Source organism: Cricetulus griseus, chromosome 4 (genome assembly GCF_003668045.3).
Source record: "Cricetulus griseus strain 17A/GY chromosome 4, alternate assembly CriGri-PICRH-1.0, whole genome shotgun sequence".
Classification (NCBI taxonomy): domain Eukaryota; kingdom Metazoa; phylum Chordata; class Mammalia; order Rodentia; family Cricetidae; genus Cricetulus; species Cricetulus griseus.
In genome coordinates, this window is record NC_048597.1 from 171318243 (window position 1) to 171335397 (window position 17155).

Here is a 17155-nt window from a genome sequence, read left to right on the forward strand (position 1 = left end):
TTCTTTTTTCTTTTTTTTTTTTTTTTTGATACAGGGTTTCTCTGCATTGCTTTGGAGCCTGCCCTGGAACTTGCTCTGTAGACCAGGCCGGCCTTGAAGGCACAGAGATAGATCTGCCTGCTTCTGCCTCCTGAGTGCTGGGATTGAGAAGGTTTTTGAGTCTTAGGCAACTGGAAAACAAACTAGATTCCAAGGTACGTGGGTTCTTTCTATTTCTGCGTTTCTGTTAATTTTTCCTCTTTTACTATCCTGCCTCAATTAAGTATTAAGTCTTTACAATAACACCTCCAAATGTGAGACTTATGGAAGTTGTAAGTAGCTATGGATGTATTCACCATAGTTCTGATTCTCCCCCCCCCCCCCCCAGACAAGGTTTCTTGTAGCTTTGGAGGCTGTCCCAGAACTCATTCCGTGTGACCAGGCTGGCCTTGAACTCACAGAGATCCACCTGCCTCTGCCTCCCTGCTCATAATTCTGATTCTTAAGACATATCAAAAGAAGTGCTTTCCCGGGTGTTGGTGGCACACGCCTTTAATCCCAGCACTCGGGAGGCAGAGGCAGGTGGATCTCTGTGAGTTTGAGGCCAGCCTGGTCTATGGAGCGAGTTCCAGGACAACCTCCAAAGCTACAGAGACACCCTGTCTCGAAAAACCAAAAAAAAAAAAAAAAAAAAAAAAAAAAGTGCTTCAGTGAAAGGTAGTCTGAAAGACATTTTAGGATAAAAATAAAATATGAACAAAGTCACTGTTTTATTTCTAAATTTGCTGTTGGGTATTTTAAATATTATTTTGCTACTTATCATTACCATTTTCTGTTTTCTACCCTGTCTAGCCTCACAAATGCTAAGCTCTGCCCAGTCCTCCTGATCTATTGTCTACTTCATCAGTTAACAGTTTGGCATTTATTGTATGACACCCTCTCCCTTTAAAAAGCTTGAGAACAAATTGTATTAGAGTCTAAAAGGAAAATCCAGGGGCAAGAAAGCTGCCTTGAGGAAGGAGATGAAGAAATGAAGAGAAAAAACCATGACTTTCTTGTTTTGGTTTTTGGTTTTTCGAGACAGGGTTTCTCTGTGTAGCTTTGGAGCCCATCCTGGCACTCGCTCTGTAGACCAGGCTGGCCTCAAACTCACAGAGATCCGCCTGCCTCTGCCTCCCGAGTGCTGGGATTAAAGGCTTGCACCACCAACGCCCGGCTAAAACCATGACTTTCTGAGTTAGGCATGGAAGTTTGGTAAGCAGCCATATGCTAAGAGGAGGTGGAGTAGGCCTTCAGATAAGAATAAGGAGTCCTAAAGTATCTTAAAGTGCATACCCATATGTGCATACATACATATGTATACATCACTAAAAAAACTTTAAAAAAGTTTTTAATATTTTTACTAGAAGGAGTAAATATTTTGAAGTTTCTGAAATTCTCCCCCTTATATTTTTGTGATGGTTGCATTAAATATGTAGCTCACTTTAGTAACAAAGCCAAATTTTTATATGTATGTGTGTTTGGTATGAATATATACCACTTGTGTACAGATGCCCACAGAGGCAAGTATGAGTATTAGATTTCCTGGAGTTGGAGTTGTGAACTGCCTGAAATGGGTGCTGAGAACCAAACTTAAGTCCTCCAGAAGAAGCAAGTGATCTCTCCATTCCTAACAAAGACTATTTAACAATATTAATTTTTTCCGTGTGTTTTCATGGTCTACATGTATGTATGAAAATTCATGTGGGTGTGGATGTAAGTGTGTGTATAGGCTCTACTGTCTCTTTCAGTCATATTCTTCATCTAGCTCTTAAGATAGATTCTCTTGCTTAAGTTTGGGCTTGTTTTGCTAGTATGGATTGTCAGCTTGCTCTGGAGAATTCTGTTCTTGCTTCCCATATGCTGGCATTAAAAGTGGGTTACCATGTTTGTCCATCTTTTAATGTGGCTTTTGGAGACCTCAACTCTGAGACACTTGTGTCATAAGTGTGTACTTTTACGAAGCTGTCTTCTCTTCCCATGATACTAATTTAATCTATGTTCATGGACATCTTTTCATATTCTAGTGTCTTCAATATAAAGTTTTCATTGTAGTTATTCACCTCCTTTTTAGGCTATTATGAATAGAATTGCTTCTCAATTTGATTTTTTCAGCATGTTTATTAATGATGTAGGAAAAGAGCTGTTTTTTTTTTTTTTTTTTTTTTTTTTTTTTTTTTTTTTTGCATGTTGAGTATTTATTTTATCCTGTACTGCTGGCTGCATCACTAGGATTTTGTTTGTTTGCTTGTTTCCTCACGTCTCTTTTTATATGGTGAGTGCATGAGTATGTATAGGTATGTATAGCACACCTATGTTTGCTTGTGTGGAGGGGCCTTTGAGTGTCCTCTATTATTGTGTACCTCATTCCTTTGAGGCAGGGTCTTTTCCTGAACCTGGAGCTCATTTTTTCATCCTCTTTTCTCCACCCATTCCTCACTCCATTGGTATTGGGGTTAGAGGTGTGTACAGGACCATACCTAGCTATTACATGGGTGCTGGGATTAGAACTCAGAGATTTGTGGTTGTTGAGCATGTGCTGTTAACCATGGAGCCATCTCCACAGCCCCCTTGACGGTCTTTTAAGCACAGGATCATATTGCTTACATGTAGGGATAATTTGAGTTCTTCTATTCCTATTTATACCCTACTTATTTTTTTCTCTTGCTTTACTGCTTTAATTGATTTCAAGCTCTGCATCAAAATAAGACTGAAGAATATGGCATGTGTAATGAGAAGTTTCTTGGCCCGGCTAGGCCCTGCTGCTGCTTCAGCCCCAAATGATCACACAGACGCTATATTTGTTATTAAACTGTTGGCCATTGGCTAAGGTTTCTTATTGGCTAGCTGTGACTTAATTATTAACTTATTTCTATCAAGTGTGTCACTGTGGAGACAGGCTTTGAGTCCACGCCCAGTGTCTCAATCTACTTCCTGTCCAGCACCATGTCTGCCTGCACATGGCCATTTTTCACCATTGACAATAATGAACTGAACCTCTGAAACTGTAAGCAGCTGCCTCAATTAAATGTTTTCCTTTGTAAGAGTTCCTATGGTCATGGTATAATGGGGATGCCCTTCTGTGTATATGTTTCTCTTATTGGTTAATGAATAAAACACTGATTGGCTGATTGGCCAGGCAGGAAGTGACGTAGCTGGACAGAATCAGAATATAAGTGGGGACAAACAGGAAATCACTCTCTTCTCTTCTCTGTGGATATGCTGAGCGGTCGACATGTAGTAGTCGACAGCAGAGGAGTAACAGGTCCCTGGACCTTTCTCCAGTAAGACAAGACCATGTGGGAATGCAGTTGCTTTTCTGGTCCAAAGTCCCAAAGTTTTCTATGTTTATTCAGAATACCACATGGTCAGGTCTGTCACGGCAGTAGCCCACTTTAGTATTAGTTACTTCCTAGTTGCTGAGATAAAACAGCAGGCAGATTGTAGAAGGAAGGGCTTATTTATTTCTTCTCACTAAAGAAATTGGGGTAGGGCTAGTGAGGTGGCTCAGTGGATAAATGTATTTGCTGTTAAGCCTGATGGAAGGAGAGAATTGACTTCTGCAATTTGTCCTTTTACTGCCTACCCCCAAGTATATGCATAAAATAATCTTTTTAGTGTTAGAGATTTATTAGATTATATCCCATAGTGTCACTTAGCTCAAATTGTCTGAAATTTTAGGAATACAAACTACCATTGGTGTTACTGTATAATCATTTTTCTCCAAATGCCCAAAATATAAATGATATAACAAAACTTTAGAAAGTCAAATCCAATGTCCATTTTCATTGAGTAACATTTATTTCATGATGTCCATGTTCAAATCTTGGAAGAACAGTCAAGGCTTTCATTCACAAAACACCATTTAAAATGCTACAATGTCACCTGTTATTGTTGAAAACAGCTCTGATAGGAAGTCAGATATAAACAGTGTGCAAATGTTAGACATAAAAATAGAGACCAGGTGTGGTGATATACTCCTTTAATACCAGCACTCTGGGAGGCAAAGGCAGCCTAATCCCTGGGTTCAAGGTCTACAAAGTGAGTTCCAGACCAGTCAGGGTCACACAGGGGAAACCTTGTCTCAAAAACAACATAGGCAAAGCTGGGGAAAAGGAGGGAACTAATCAGTCCAATAAAATGCTCAACCTAAGCAATAAAATGTTTGCTAAATTGACATATTTATTAATGTGCATGTGAACTGCTTATTTTTACCATGTTTAAATTGATTTTTAGATTTAATTATTTTTATTCATTTGAGTGTTAAGTCATGCATGTATGTGTATGTGCCATGTGCATGCTTGGTGCCTGCAAAGGCCAGAAGAGGGTATTGGATTTTCTGGAATTGGAGTTACAGATGATTTTGAGCCACCATGTGAGTGCTGGGAATTGAACTGGTTCTTTGTATGAACAACCAGTGCTCTTAATTACTGAGCCATCTCTTTTGCCCCTTAACATGTGTTTTGAGGCAGAATAATATTGATGAAATGATGGAATTCTCTTATCTTTTAGTGGGCATGTCACTTAATAAACAAAAACCTAAAATAAAAATAATTGTAAGTTTAGGTTGTGTATCAAGTTCTCTGATTAAAAAGTAAGTAAATTAGGAAAAGGGGAGATACAGATAAGGAGATGTAGAATAAAGGGCTATTTTAATTTTTAAAATTGTTTTAGTCGTTAACAGGGCTATTTTAGATTAATAAGAAAAAGTTTCTTTTTAGGAGTTAATATTTGAATAGAATTTTCAAGGTGTGTGGAAATAAGGACATCTCAAGGTGCCCTTACCTCTCACCTTGTTTGAGAGAGTTTTTTTTTTTTTTTTTTAATTGTTCACTGCTAAGTACAATGTGCTAGCTTGTCCACCTGTGAGCTTCTGTGGACTCTTCTGTTTCCACATCTCACTGGTGACAGGTGTTCGTATTCAGGCATCTGTATTGGCCTGTCCTTGGGGTTCTGACATGATATGCCCTCCGCTGCAGCCGCTAAGAACACTACCTGTACACATTGGCTATGTTCCCTTTTTAAAGGGCCCTGCCCACCTCCCTGCTCCCCTTCTCTGCCTGTCTTTCTGTCCCCACTTCTGCCATTCCTGTCCCCAGAGGCAGGTCTCCCCTCTCCCCTTCCCCCTTTTCCCACTCTTCCCCCAATAAAAAATCAAGCCATCTCTCTAGTCCCTACACTTACTAGTTTAAAGGCATGATTGTGGTTGTAGTATTGTTTTAAACAAGCAATAAACAGATTTGTATTAAGTGTTTATCTGAAAAAAATTCTTGCATTTGAAGTGTACCCACAAAGCTAGATTCTGAAATATATAAAACCATGTAATGTTGTGGAAGATACAAAGTATAACAAACTAGAAGAGCAGTTCAGTTTGAGTGACATAAAAAACATTAGTCTGAAAATATTAGGCTTTTAGGCTTTGCAAGGATGAGCAAGGAAGTATTAGGTCTTAAAACAGTTAGGAAATTCAAATGAGCACCATAAGAGCAGGTGCATATAAGAATTATAGACTTTAGTCTATAACATAGTGCTCACAAAAGGGAGATAATGTTAATTAGATGTCATTTCTTTTTTTGTTTTGTTTTGTTTAAAAAAATTGTTTTGAGACAGTCTCAGTATTAGATTGGGCTGGCTTTGAACTTGTAGTGATTTTCCTGCCCCTGCTCTTTATGTGCTGGGGTTAGGGCTGTGTGCTACTTTCCCACAGGTATATTGTCAGCTGTTTACAATACTGATATGTAAGCTAAGGCAGTATCAAAATGTAAATTGCCATAAAATCTCCATCTGTGTGCCTTGGCACATGCACACAAGATAAATACATAAAAATATAGGTAAAATGTAAGCCAGTGGTTGTTTGGAAATATATTCTGCATATTCAGCTGAAAATTGAAAATTTTATAATAAAATGTAAAAGATTCATTCAGATTGATAAGGAAAAGACAATTCATAAAAGGGAAAAAGCTAAGTAAACCAACAACTGAAATGACAAATGAAAGGATAAGAGTAATTCAGACTTACTAATAATCAAGGAGATGCAAGATAAAATGAACTAGTCTTTTTAAATCTGTTTTGGGGCTGTAGAGATGGCTCAGTGTTTAAGAACACTGACTCCCTTTCAGAGGACCCAGGTTTGATTCCCAGTACCCACATGGCAGCTCACAACTGTCTATAACTCCAGTTCCAGAGGATCCAATACCTATGGCAAAACACCAATACACATAAAATATTAAAAAATGATACAAGAAAGTCTATTGACTGGTGTGTGTGTGTGTGTGTGTGTGTGTGTGTGTGTGTGTGTGTGTGTGTGTGTGTGTGTGGTTTGTACCACAGTACCCATATGGAGGTCAGCAGACAATTTGAGGGGGTTGGTTCTTTCATTCTATCAGTTGGTTTCCTGGGCATCAAACTCAGGTTATCAGGCTCGGGAGGTGAGCACCTTCATCCAAATAGCCAGTTACCAGATCTCTTTTCATACTTTAGGTTGGTAGAAACTCAATTCTGACAATAGTAATGTTTGATAAGGAGGCAGAAAAATTTTAACTCTTTCACACTTGTCAGAGCTATTGTTCGTACAGCATTTTTTTTTTTTTTTGTAATATCTGATTGTTAACAGGTATTCTCAAACTTTCACTTCTGTGCCTAAAACCCAAAGGAATTTTAGCAAACATATATGAAGATACATATATGAGAACTGTAACATTACTGTTTTAGTGTAGTTGGAAGTAGTTATAGTACTCACTGAAAGGACAGTGTATTGACTAAATGGTGGTAAAACCATGCACAGGGATATGATTTGGCATTTACTGAACTTGAATGCATCAGCACACAATTAAGTATAGTGTGATACTATTTCTTTTCATTTTTATTAATTTATTTTTTACATTCCAATCCCCAGATTCTCCCCTTCTGCCCCCCCTTCCCATCTGCTTCTCGGAGAGGGTAAGGCGATACCATATCTTAAAGGTTAAAAACATGAAATGGTATTATATATAATTTTATGGAAACTTACCCAGATAATAAACATATATCAACATGATACCAACCTTAAGATAATGGTTATCACTGTAGAGCAGAACAGCAAGTGCATAACTGTTTCAGACTTGTTGGATTTGAGCCATGGATATGTGGCTACCTTATATATATTCCATCATCTGTTTAAAGGCCATCTAGGTTAAAGTAAAGATAATTTCTTCATCAGAGGTCTTTGCAAAGAGTGTGGTAGGATAAAATGAAGGCAACTGTGAAGTTTTTATGTTTAAAATAAAGAGTACATTAAGAACTAGAGAGACCTCTAGGTGGTCAAGAGTGCTTGCTGGTCTTCCAGATGGGCTTGGTTAATTTCCAGCATCCATGTCAGGTGGCATGTAACTGCTTATGATGTAAGGTCTAAGGGATCCAATTCTGTCTTCTGGCCACTACCAGGACATACACAAATATGGAATAGTCATACAAACTGTACACATAAAGTAAAAATTAAAATAAAAAATTACATACTAACTAGGCATAGAACTCATGCACCCAGCATTTTGAAGGTAGAGGCAGGAGAGTCAGGAGTTGTAAATTAACCTCATGTACATAGTGATTGTACTTGTACATGTGTACAACAAGGTCAGTTTGGCTATATGAGATCATGCTTCAAGCAGAATTTTTTAAAAAGGCCCCTTATTTTTTTATAACTTATTTAACTTTATTTTATGTGCATTGGTGTGAAGGTATCAGATCCCCTAGAACTGGACAGTTGTGAGCTGCCATGTGGATGCTGGGAATTGAACTCAGGTCCTCTTGAAGAGCAGTCAGTGCCCTTAATCTGAGTCATCTCTCCAGCCCCAAGGCCCCTTATTTTATGTTAAAGGATGAAATAAGTGAAGTGAGAAAGATAATAATATATTTTAAGTGTGTGTGTGTATGTGTGTTTTTTTAAACTTGATGGCTCTAAATTACAAATGAAGATGAAATGGTTTTTGTTAGTTTTAGAAAGGCCATATCATATATATATGTATAAAGGGTTATGTTTTTTTCTGTGGCTAGTAGCAGGGTAGAGAAGAGAAAAATAAATTATGAGGTAGAGAAACCATTTGAAGGAAATAATTTTCTGGGGTAAACTGTGAAGTAGTATATGTGGAATTTTAGAATTGCAAGGATATGAAGAATGGAATCAAGTTGACAACAGTAGAACAATAGTACTGAAGGACAAAATCGGGGATTAGAATAAAGTTTCTAATGGTACCTGCTTGTGTAATCATGTCAACTTAGCAAAGTCCAGGACATGATCTTTGAGTTGCTCCTATTAAATCCCCTCTTTTTCTTGACCATGAGGAAGGGAACAGGGACCCAGAATTCCTTGAAAATATTTAAATAGTAGGTTTCTCATTGTTTCCTTGCTTAAGACTTTAAATTCTGTTTTTTACCCTTGTCCTACTGTTTTAGTGAGTTTCACAAAATGTTTCTTCCATTGATGGTATTCTTTCTTGTTTCTGTGTTACCATTAAGAGATTTTGTACATAAAATTAGCTGTCTCAATGCATTCTTTTTTGTTTGTTTTTTTGTTTTTCGAGACAGGGTTTCCCTGTGGCTTTGGAGGCTGTCCTGGAACTAGCTCTTGTAGACCAGGCTAGTCTCGAACTCACAGAGATCCTCTGCCTCTGCCTCCCGAGTGCTGGGATTAAAGGCATGCACCACCACCGCCCGGCTTCAATGCGCTCTTTAGTGAGATTCTTCAAAGATATAGCAGAAAAATAATTTGCCTTTTCTTTTTTGGGTTATTAAAAACAAAAAAGCAATACATATATTTTAGCATTTTTTTTTTTTTTTAGAAAGCACCTGAATTGGACAATAAAACAATGTTATATGGTTTTAATGAGACTATTTTCAGTGTGTGCCCCCTCCCGAAAATAAGATCTTAACTAGCTCAGACTGAACACAAACTTACTAGATAGCCATGAACTCTTACTGTCTTTACCTCTCAAGTGTTGGAATTGCAACCATATGCTACCATGCTTGGCTTAATACTTGTTCTTAGCTAGGTGATGGTGGCACTGGCCTTTAATCCCAGCACCCGGGAGGCAGAGGTGGATCTCTGTGGGTTTGAGGCCAGCCTGCTCTACAGAGCTGATTCCAGGACAGCGAGGGCTGTTACTCAGAGAAACCCTGTATTGATACCCCCCCTCCCCCCAAAAAAAGAAACAAAAAACAAAACAAAGCAAACCAACAACTTGTCCTTATACAGAGTTAGGATTTTTTGTTCAGAAAGCTCTAGTCAATATGCTTGTTAAGACTTTGATTTTTGGGCACAGAAAACTATTTAGTGTGACTGCTCAGTGTTCTATCTTTTATGTTCCAGTTCTTTTGCCAAGAAGATGGTTTGCCTAGTCCTGAACATGTACTGTCCGTTCTGATGGGACAAGATCCAATATGAATGTAAGTGATGGAGGAAGACGACGCTATGAGGATAATGAACATACATTACGAATATATCCTGGGACAATTTCAGAAGGCACAATTTATTGTCCAATTCCTGCCAGAAAAAACTCCACAGCTGCTGAGGTGATTGACTCTCTTATAAATAGACTTCACCTAGACAAAACAAAATGTTACGTTTTAGCAGAGGTAAAGGAATTTGGTGGAGAAGAATGGATACTCAATCCAACCGACTGTCCAGTTCAACGAATGATGTTGTGGCCCCGGATGGCTTTGGAAAATCGCTTGAGTGGAGAGGACTACCGCTTTCTTCTGAGAGAAAAAAACCTTGATGGATCAATCCATTATGGTAGCCTCCAATCATGGCTACGGATAACCGAAGAACGCCGAAGGATGATGGAAAGGGGTTTCCTTCCACAGCCTCAACAGAAAGACTTTGATGATTTATGTAGCTTACCTGATTTGAATGAGAAAACTCTCTTAGAAAACCTACGGAACCGCTTTAAGCATGAAAAAATTTATACTTATGTTGGCAGTATTCTAATAGCTATTAACCCATTCAAATTTCTTCCTATTTATAATCCTAAATATGTCAAAATGTATGATAACCACCAGTTGGGAAAACTTGAACCCCACATATATGCGGTGGCAGATGTAGCTTACCATGCTATGCTTCAGCGCAAAAAGAATCAGTGTATTGTGATTTCAGGAGAGAGTGGTTCTGGGAAGACACAAAGCACAAACTTTCTTATTCATCACCTTACTGCCCTCAGTCAGAAAGGATTTGCTAGTGGAGTAGAACAGATTATTCTTGGAGCTGGACCAGTACTTGAGGTAAGGTATATAGAAACAATTCTCATTCTCTCTCTCTCTCTCTCTCTCTCTCTCTCTCTCTCTCTCTCTCTCTCCCCTCTCCCTCTCCCTCTCTCCCTCTCTCCCTCCCTCCCCCCCTTTTTTTTTTAAAAAGACAAAGTCTCTCTACATAGCCTTGGCTGTCCTAGAACTCACTATGTAGATCAGGCTGGTCTTGAACTCACAGATATCCACCTACCTCTGCCTCCTTAGTGCTAGGATTAATGGCATGTGCCACTGCACCCAGCTAGAAATTTTTTCTTAAATCTTCAAGAAAAAATTGGTAGATGTGAGAAGATGAAATAAAAGTGTAAGAATAGACATCATTTGTAGTGATCAAGGGAACTTCTAAGATAGCAAAGAAGCAAGGCAGGTGTGATACTAATAGTTTATTTTTGGAAGTGATTCTTGTAGGGTTGTAGCACTTGCATGTCATGGATTCTGTCATTAGTACCATCAAAAGAAAAATCAACCAAAAACTGTTTCTTTGAGCTACTGGAATAGTAGTCTATCTCTTTACAAAGACAGAAGAAATAGGAGAAATTTCTGTTTGTATTGGGCTTTATAATACATCTGGAAGTAAGATTTCCCCAGGGGTTGTGATTATTAGTTATGTTATTCCTATTTAGTTGTTTCATGACTTCTGAACCAATATTCTAAGTATTGTATTCTTTGTTTTACATGGAGTCATAATTGTCCATTGTTTTCTGTGGTTCTGATTGGATGGGGACTTTTAAAGATACCTACACATATTAATGCTCTCAGACTTTTCTTTGAGGTTTTATGTATTTGCTGAAGCATTGTTTTCACCCTCATCTTGGTAAGTATCAACTTGACTTTGCCCTTTTATTTTCTGCTATCATGCAGCCTCATATTCAAACACAAGTCTGAGCTCTTTCCTGAGCATACATATATTCTTTGACATTTGTGACCCTCTTACACATACATGGCCTTCTACATGGATGCAATCTTTAATACCTTGTTTTGAGATTTTATGTGTATGAGTGTTTTGTCTGCATGCATGTTTATGTGCACATGTATTCAGTGCTAGAAGAGGCTAGAAGAAGGTGTTTGATCTCCTGAAGCTGGAGTTCCAAATGGATATTAAGCCCTGAATTAACCCTGGTCCTTTAAAGAGCAGCCAGTGCTTTTAACTGCCAAGCCACCTCTCCAGTCCCAACTTTCATGTCTTTTCAAACCCATTTTGTAATTTTTGAGGGGTCCCCTCCCCACTCATATTACCATCTTAGGTATTTTCAGTGCTTAATCAATTGCCTCTGGCTGGGCTGTAGTGGCACACACCTTTAATCCCTGCACTTGGGAGGCAGAGGCAGGTGGATCTCTATGAATTCGAGGCCAGTCTGGTCTACTAAGCTACACAGAGAAACACTGTCTTGAAAAACAGCAACAACAACAACAACAACAACAAAAAACAACCAACCAAATAAAACAATTGCCTCTGTTTTGGAGAAACAAACACGGTGATAATGTGTATGGAGAGGCTGTTCTCAGTGAGTGATCAGTTACTTAAGATAAAGGCAACCCTTACAGGGAACTTTTCCAGGGAAATTCTGTACAGGTGATGAACAGTGGTGTCTAGAATGCTTTATTTACCACACAAAAAATTGTTGTGGTAAAAAACAAAAATAAGAACAAAATAAAAACAAAGAAAAAGATTGTGGGAAATTGGTGAACTCTGTTAGTGTGGAGGTAGGGAGGAATGAATAGTAGTAAATAAATTGCTAAAATGCCCATTTAAAATAAACAACAAACCCTAAAATTTAGCCAGTGTTATTAGTGCCTATCAATTGAGGATTATTGCAAATCTTGGCTACTTAATAAAGTTCTTAAAAGGTCATCTTTGGATAGTTCTTGTCTGCATTCTTGTTTCTTTTATGAAGGAAGATTTTCACAAGATATTCTGACATTTTTACTGACCTCAGTGTTCAAGAAGTGAAGTGAGATTGTTGTATCATATTGTAAGTAGAGTGGTTTTATTATTTTGCTTAATCACTAGCAAATACTAATGTTCTAGTTGCTTTGTATCCTCAGCAGCATTTGTCAATTGCCATTTTCTTCTAGCCATTTGGATAGGTGCATAATAATAGTACTGCATTGGGTACATTGAGGTCTTAAATACAATCCTATAGTAGTGTGGTTGATCATGCTTTCTCACCTGTGATGAAGTGTCTACAAGACTCTCTCAACATGGACCCAAAGGTCCCACCTGATTGACAGACTTGTATTCCTTTTTTTTTTTTTTTTTTTTTTTTTTGGTTTTTCGAGACAGGGTTTCTGTGTGTAGCTTTGAAACCTATCCTGGCACTCGCTCTGTAGACCAGGCTGGCCTCGAACTCACAGAGATCCGCCTGCCTCTGCCTCCCGAGTACTGGGCTTAAAGGCGTGCGCCACCAATGCCCAGCTTGACAGACTTGTATTCTAATAAAAATTTATACAACAGGGAAAGCATCTGCTTGGCTTCTTCCATTATAGCTTTGGATAGGATTAAACATGCCCAGGTATGTTGTTGCCAATCTTAATCACAGCACTTTGGTGGTTGAGGTAGGTGAATCTAGAGTTCAATGTAAACCTGGATTATGTAGTAAATATCAGTCCAGCCTGATTTTGAGTGAGATTGTTTTTTAAAACAAAACAAAAAGTTGCACATGTGAAAATAATAATAGTATTTTGTGAAACAATATTTGTTTTTCTCTAATCCTGCTTGTTTTCCTCTATATTGTGCCAAAGTAGCATGACATTTAAATGAAACCTTTTTACATTTTTGATTTTGTGATATTTTATAAATCCTTGGGAAAAATATCTTCTATAGCGTACAAAGGAAGGACAGAATTGACATTTGAGACATTATTTGAGACATTCAAATCTCACCACTGCTAGGCTGCATGTGACACAGTGTATGTGTCTATCTTAGGCTTTTCTTGATTGTGTTTGAGCATCCACACTCTTCCCATCACTTATTTAAAATGATATAATAGATTTTAAGCGTTCACAAGCAATATTTCTAAAGATTTTCAGGAATTCATATTTGTATGTCATGTGGCATAATTTCTAGTGTTCATTAAAATTTCACAGAAATTGAAATCAGTGCATAGTAGTTAGATTATGTTTCTCAGACTTTACATTGCGTTTGAACTATTAAAACACAGATTGCTGGACCTTATCCTCAGAATTTCTGACAATACTGTGCAGCCTCTAAAATTTTGTATTTCTGGCAAATTTTAAGGTCATGCTTCTGGTCTCGACTACACTGATAACTGTTGGAGTAAAAGTATAGTGAAGTGTCAGTTAAATTTTCTCTATTCAGCTGTGTTTGTGCGTATGCGTGTGCAGGTGCATGTGTGTAATTAGAAGGATGTGATTCTTATTCATCTTTACAAGAAGAAAAAACCTTCAACGAATCATTTCAAAGTCAAGGTCTTTAAAGATACTGTGAATAGGATACTATGAGCAGTGAATAATTTATTTTTGGTGGTATTGAGATACACTACCAACTCTTACTTTTAAAAAAGTTTTAATTTTATTGAATTACAACTTTTAATAAGTACATTTAAAATGTACAGTTTAATGAATACATGAATATGAAAACTATTTACCCATTTGTCTTAGTTAGGGTTTGGTAGGACAGGGTTTATTTGGCTTATATATCTACATTGCTTTTCATCATTGGAGGAAGTCAGAATAGGAACTCAAGCAGGGCTGGAACTTGGAGGCAGGAGCTGATACCGTGGCCTTGGGGGGGTTGCTTGTTTCCCATGGCTTCCTCAGCCTTCTTTCTTTTAGAACCCAGGACCACCAGTCCTGGAATAGCACCACCCACCATGGTCTGGATCCTCCCTCATTGATCATTAAATGAGAAAATGCATTACTGCTGGGTCTCCTGAAGGCATTTCCTCAATTGAGGCTCCTTCTTTGTGATGACTCTAGCTTGTGTCAAGTTGACACACAAAACTAACCAGTATACTGTCTATATTTATAATAAAGTCATCATTGATTTTGTTTTATTCATTCTTTGTTGTTGGCCATTCATTATTCCATTGCCTGGTATATATTTTGGGTGATGATACAAGCAGTTTGTAGTTCTTTTGTCATTTGTATAAAATAGCTTTGTTTTAAATAGATAAGTATAGTACTTTAATGAAACTTCATTTTTTTTTTTTGTTTGTTTTTTATTTTTTCGAGACAGGGTTTCTCTGTGTAGCTTTGGGGCCTATCTTGGCACTCGCTCTGGAGACCAGGCTGGCCTCAAACTCACAGAGATCCGCCTGCCTCTGCCTCCTGAGTGCTGTCATTAAAGGCTTGGGCCACCACCAACGCCCGGCTATGAAACTTCATTTATGTACTTCTAGAATGATCAGTTTTTATAAAATTATTATTTTTTAGTCTCTTCTTTCAGCTTTGCAAAATGCTTTAGTATGAACTTAAGAAGTCAGTCGTCTCTGAAATGTGAGGAAATCTTGACATGAGTGAGATTAGTCCTTTTAAAAAGAATTTGTTACATTAATGAACCTCTTTGTGTGGCTTCAAGCCACCAGCACACTTTATATCCCCTCCCCCCAAAAACAAACCCACCCCACATCCTTAATTTTCTCCTCAGCTCTTCTGCATAAGTATTTGGTCTTCATGATGTCAGACTGCTCATGCTGCATCACATTTGTGATGGGGGCAGCCCCAGTCTTGTTTTTACCCATGTCTGCTCACTGACCAGTGGCCACAGTTTCACAAGATTGGCAGTTTGGCAGAAGCTCTGGTTCCTCTCTAAGTGGTAATGCCACTAAAAGTTACCTGACCATATTTGTTGAATTTGGTCCTGTGGTGATTTATGCCATCAGCAATATCCTGGCCTCCTGAGTACTTTTGGTGCTTACAGATGTGGATGTTGCTGTGGCTCCTGTGATGGTGAAGTTGCTAGGATTTTCATTAGAGAAACATGTTTTTATTTTAATAATCAGTGTATGTATGAATGTGTGTATTGTATGCAAAATTGTGTGTAGGTATAGGAACATGTTGACACAGAAATGGAGATCAAACGAGGACATTGTTCTGTACTGTCACTCTCCACCTTACTCCCATGAGGTAGAGTCTCTTATTAAATCTGGAATTAGTTGAATGGTCAACAAACCTCAGCCTTCCTCCTCTCTGTTTTATTGAGTTGGTGTTGCAGGTGCTATGCATCACCACACTGGGCTTTTTACAGGAGTGTTGTGATGGGAATTCAGATCATGCTTGCTCACCATGTGCTCTTAACAACTGAGTTATTGTTTTAGTTCTGTAGGCTAGGTTCTAAAAATTGAGATTCATTTTATAGCATTAGTATAAGGTGAAAATCTACTTTTTTTTGTTCAGTTTTTCATTGCTTTCTTTTATTCTGCCTCAAATATGAATGATTCTAAACATAAATTGCCTTACTTCTTTAGTATTTAATCAGTGTTTAAAAATTATTTCTAAATAAAAACTATTTATTTTGACAGGCCTTTGGAAATGCAAAGACAGCTCATAATAACAATTCAAGTCGTTTTGGCAAGTTTATTCAAGTAAATTACCAGGAAACAGGCACTGTACTTGGGTAAGTACTGCTACTTAGAAGCACTAGATTTTGGTACATATAAACATATACATACATACATACATACATACAGTACACGCATACATGTTTGGTACACACACACACACACATATTCATACTAAGATCTGTTTTATTTTCTCTGTGTGTATATACCATATGCATGCAGTGTCTTTGGAGGACAGAAGAGAGAGCATCAGATCTCCTGGAATTGGGGTTATAGATGGTTGTTAGCTGCCATGTGAGAGCTAGGAATTGAAGCCAGATTATTTTAAAGAGCAGCCAGTGCTCTTAATTACTGAGTTATATCTTCATACCCTGGAACATATTTTTATTTTAGTTATTACTCATTTCATAAACTGTATATTATGACATTGGTATCTACATAACAATTGTTTCCTCACTTTTTGGTGGGTCCAAACTGAGAAAATTGGAAGACTAATTATTAACATCCTTAACTTATATTTGTTAACTGTTAACAATTACATGCATTTACATTTATATTTAAATTTTCAAAAATTTACTTTCAAGTCAGAAAATGGCCCTTTAATTATTGTACTTCCTAGTATAATTATACTTTTCTACATATCCACATTAGTATTCTTCCAATCAAAGGATTAATTTTGGTACAGTAAAAATTCTTACATTCCCTATGATTAGTCATCTTATTGTGCCAGCAATATATTTTATAGATTAAAAATTAATATTCTTCATACCAGTCTCAGATTCATAGCAGAAGGAAATAAGAGTTACAGAGAGTTCCTATGTATCATTTACATCTCTTCCAGCATTGCTTCTCTTGCTACAAGCATCTGTGTTAGTATGGTCTGTTTGTTAAAACTAAGGATAGTCCTGTTGCTGCATTTTTATTGTGAGATCCATAACTTGTACTAAAGTTTGCTAATTGAGTTATACATCTTGTTGGCTTGGAGAAATGTAGAGATATTATTTACAGTCTCCATTTTAGTACTTCAGCATAGTTTTACTGTGCTAAAAATCTTTTGTGTTTAGCTTATTCAGCCCTGATACCTCCTAGGTCTTGGTAATTAGTGATCTTTTACTATCTCCATATCACCTTCTCCAAGATGTACAATTGGAATCATACTGTATGTAGCCATTTTAGGTTGGATTCTTTATCTAATTGTGTACTTAAGGTTCTTCTATAGCTCCTGCCTGCTTTCATTGATTTAGTGTTTAAATTTACGATTATTTTAGAGATGATATCTTTGTACTTTTTAGGAGTACTTAAATGTTTTTGTATATTTGAGTTTATTTTTAAGTGTTTTA

General features: G+C 37.5%; 1 protein-coding gene across 6 annotated transcripts in view; it reads left to right on the forward strand.

Annotated features, from left to right (window-relative positions):
* The window catches only part of Myo9a (myosin IXA), a 178756-nt gene that overhangs the window by 20690 nt on the left and 140911 nt on the right, over positions 1 to 17155 (forward strand). For 5 of the 6 annotated variants that reach the window (XM_027414855.2, XM_027414857.2, XM_027414860.2 and 2 more), the window contains exons 2-4: positions 35 to 194; positions 9359 to 10269; positions 15777 to 15871. In XM_027414855.2, the coding sequence (XP_027270656.1) occupies positions 9430 to 10269; positions 15777 to 15871 (935 nt within the window). In that variant the 5' untranslated portion in view covers positions 35 to 194; positions 9359 to 9429. The remainder of the gene's footprint in view (positions 1 to 34; positions 195 to 9358; positions 10270 to 15776; positions 15872 to 17155) is intronic. The other variant, XM_027414856.2, reaches the window with a different exon arrangement.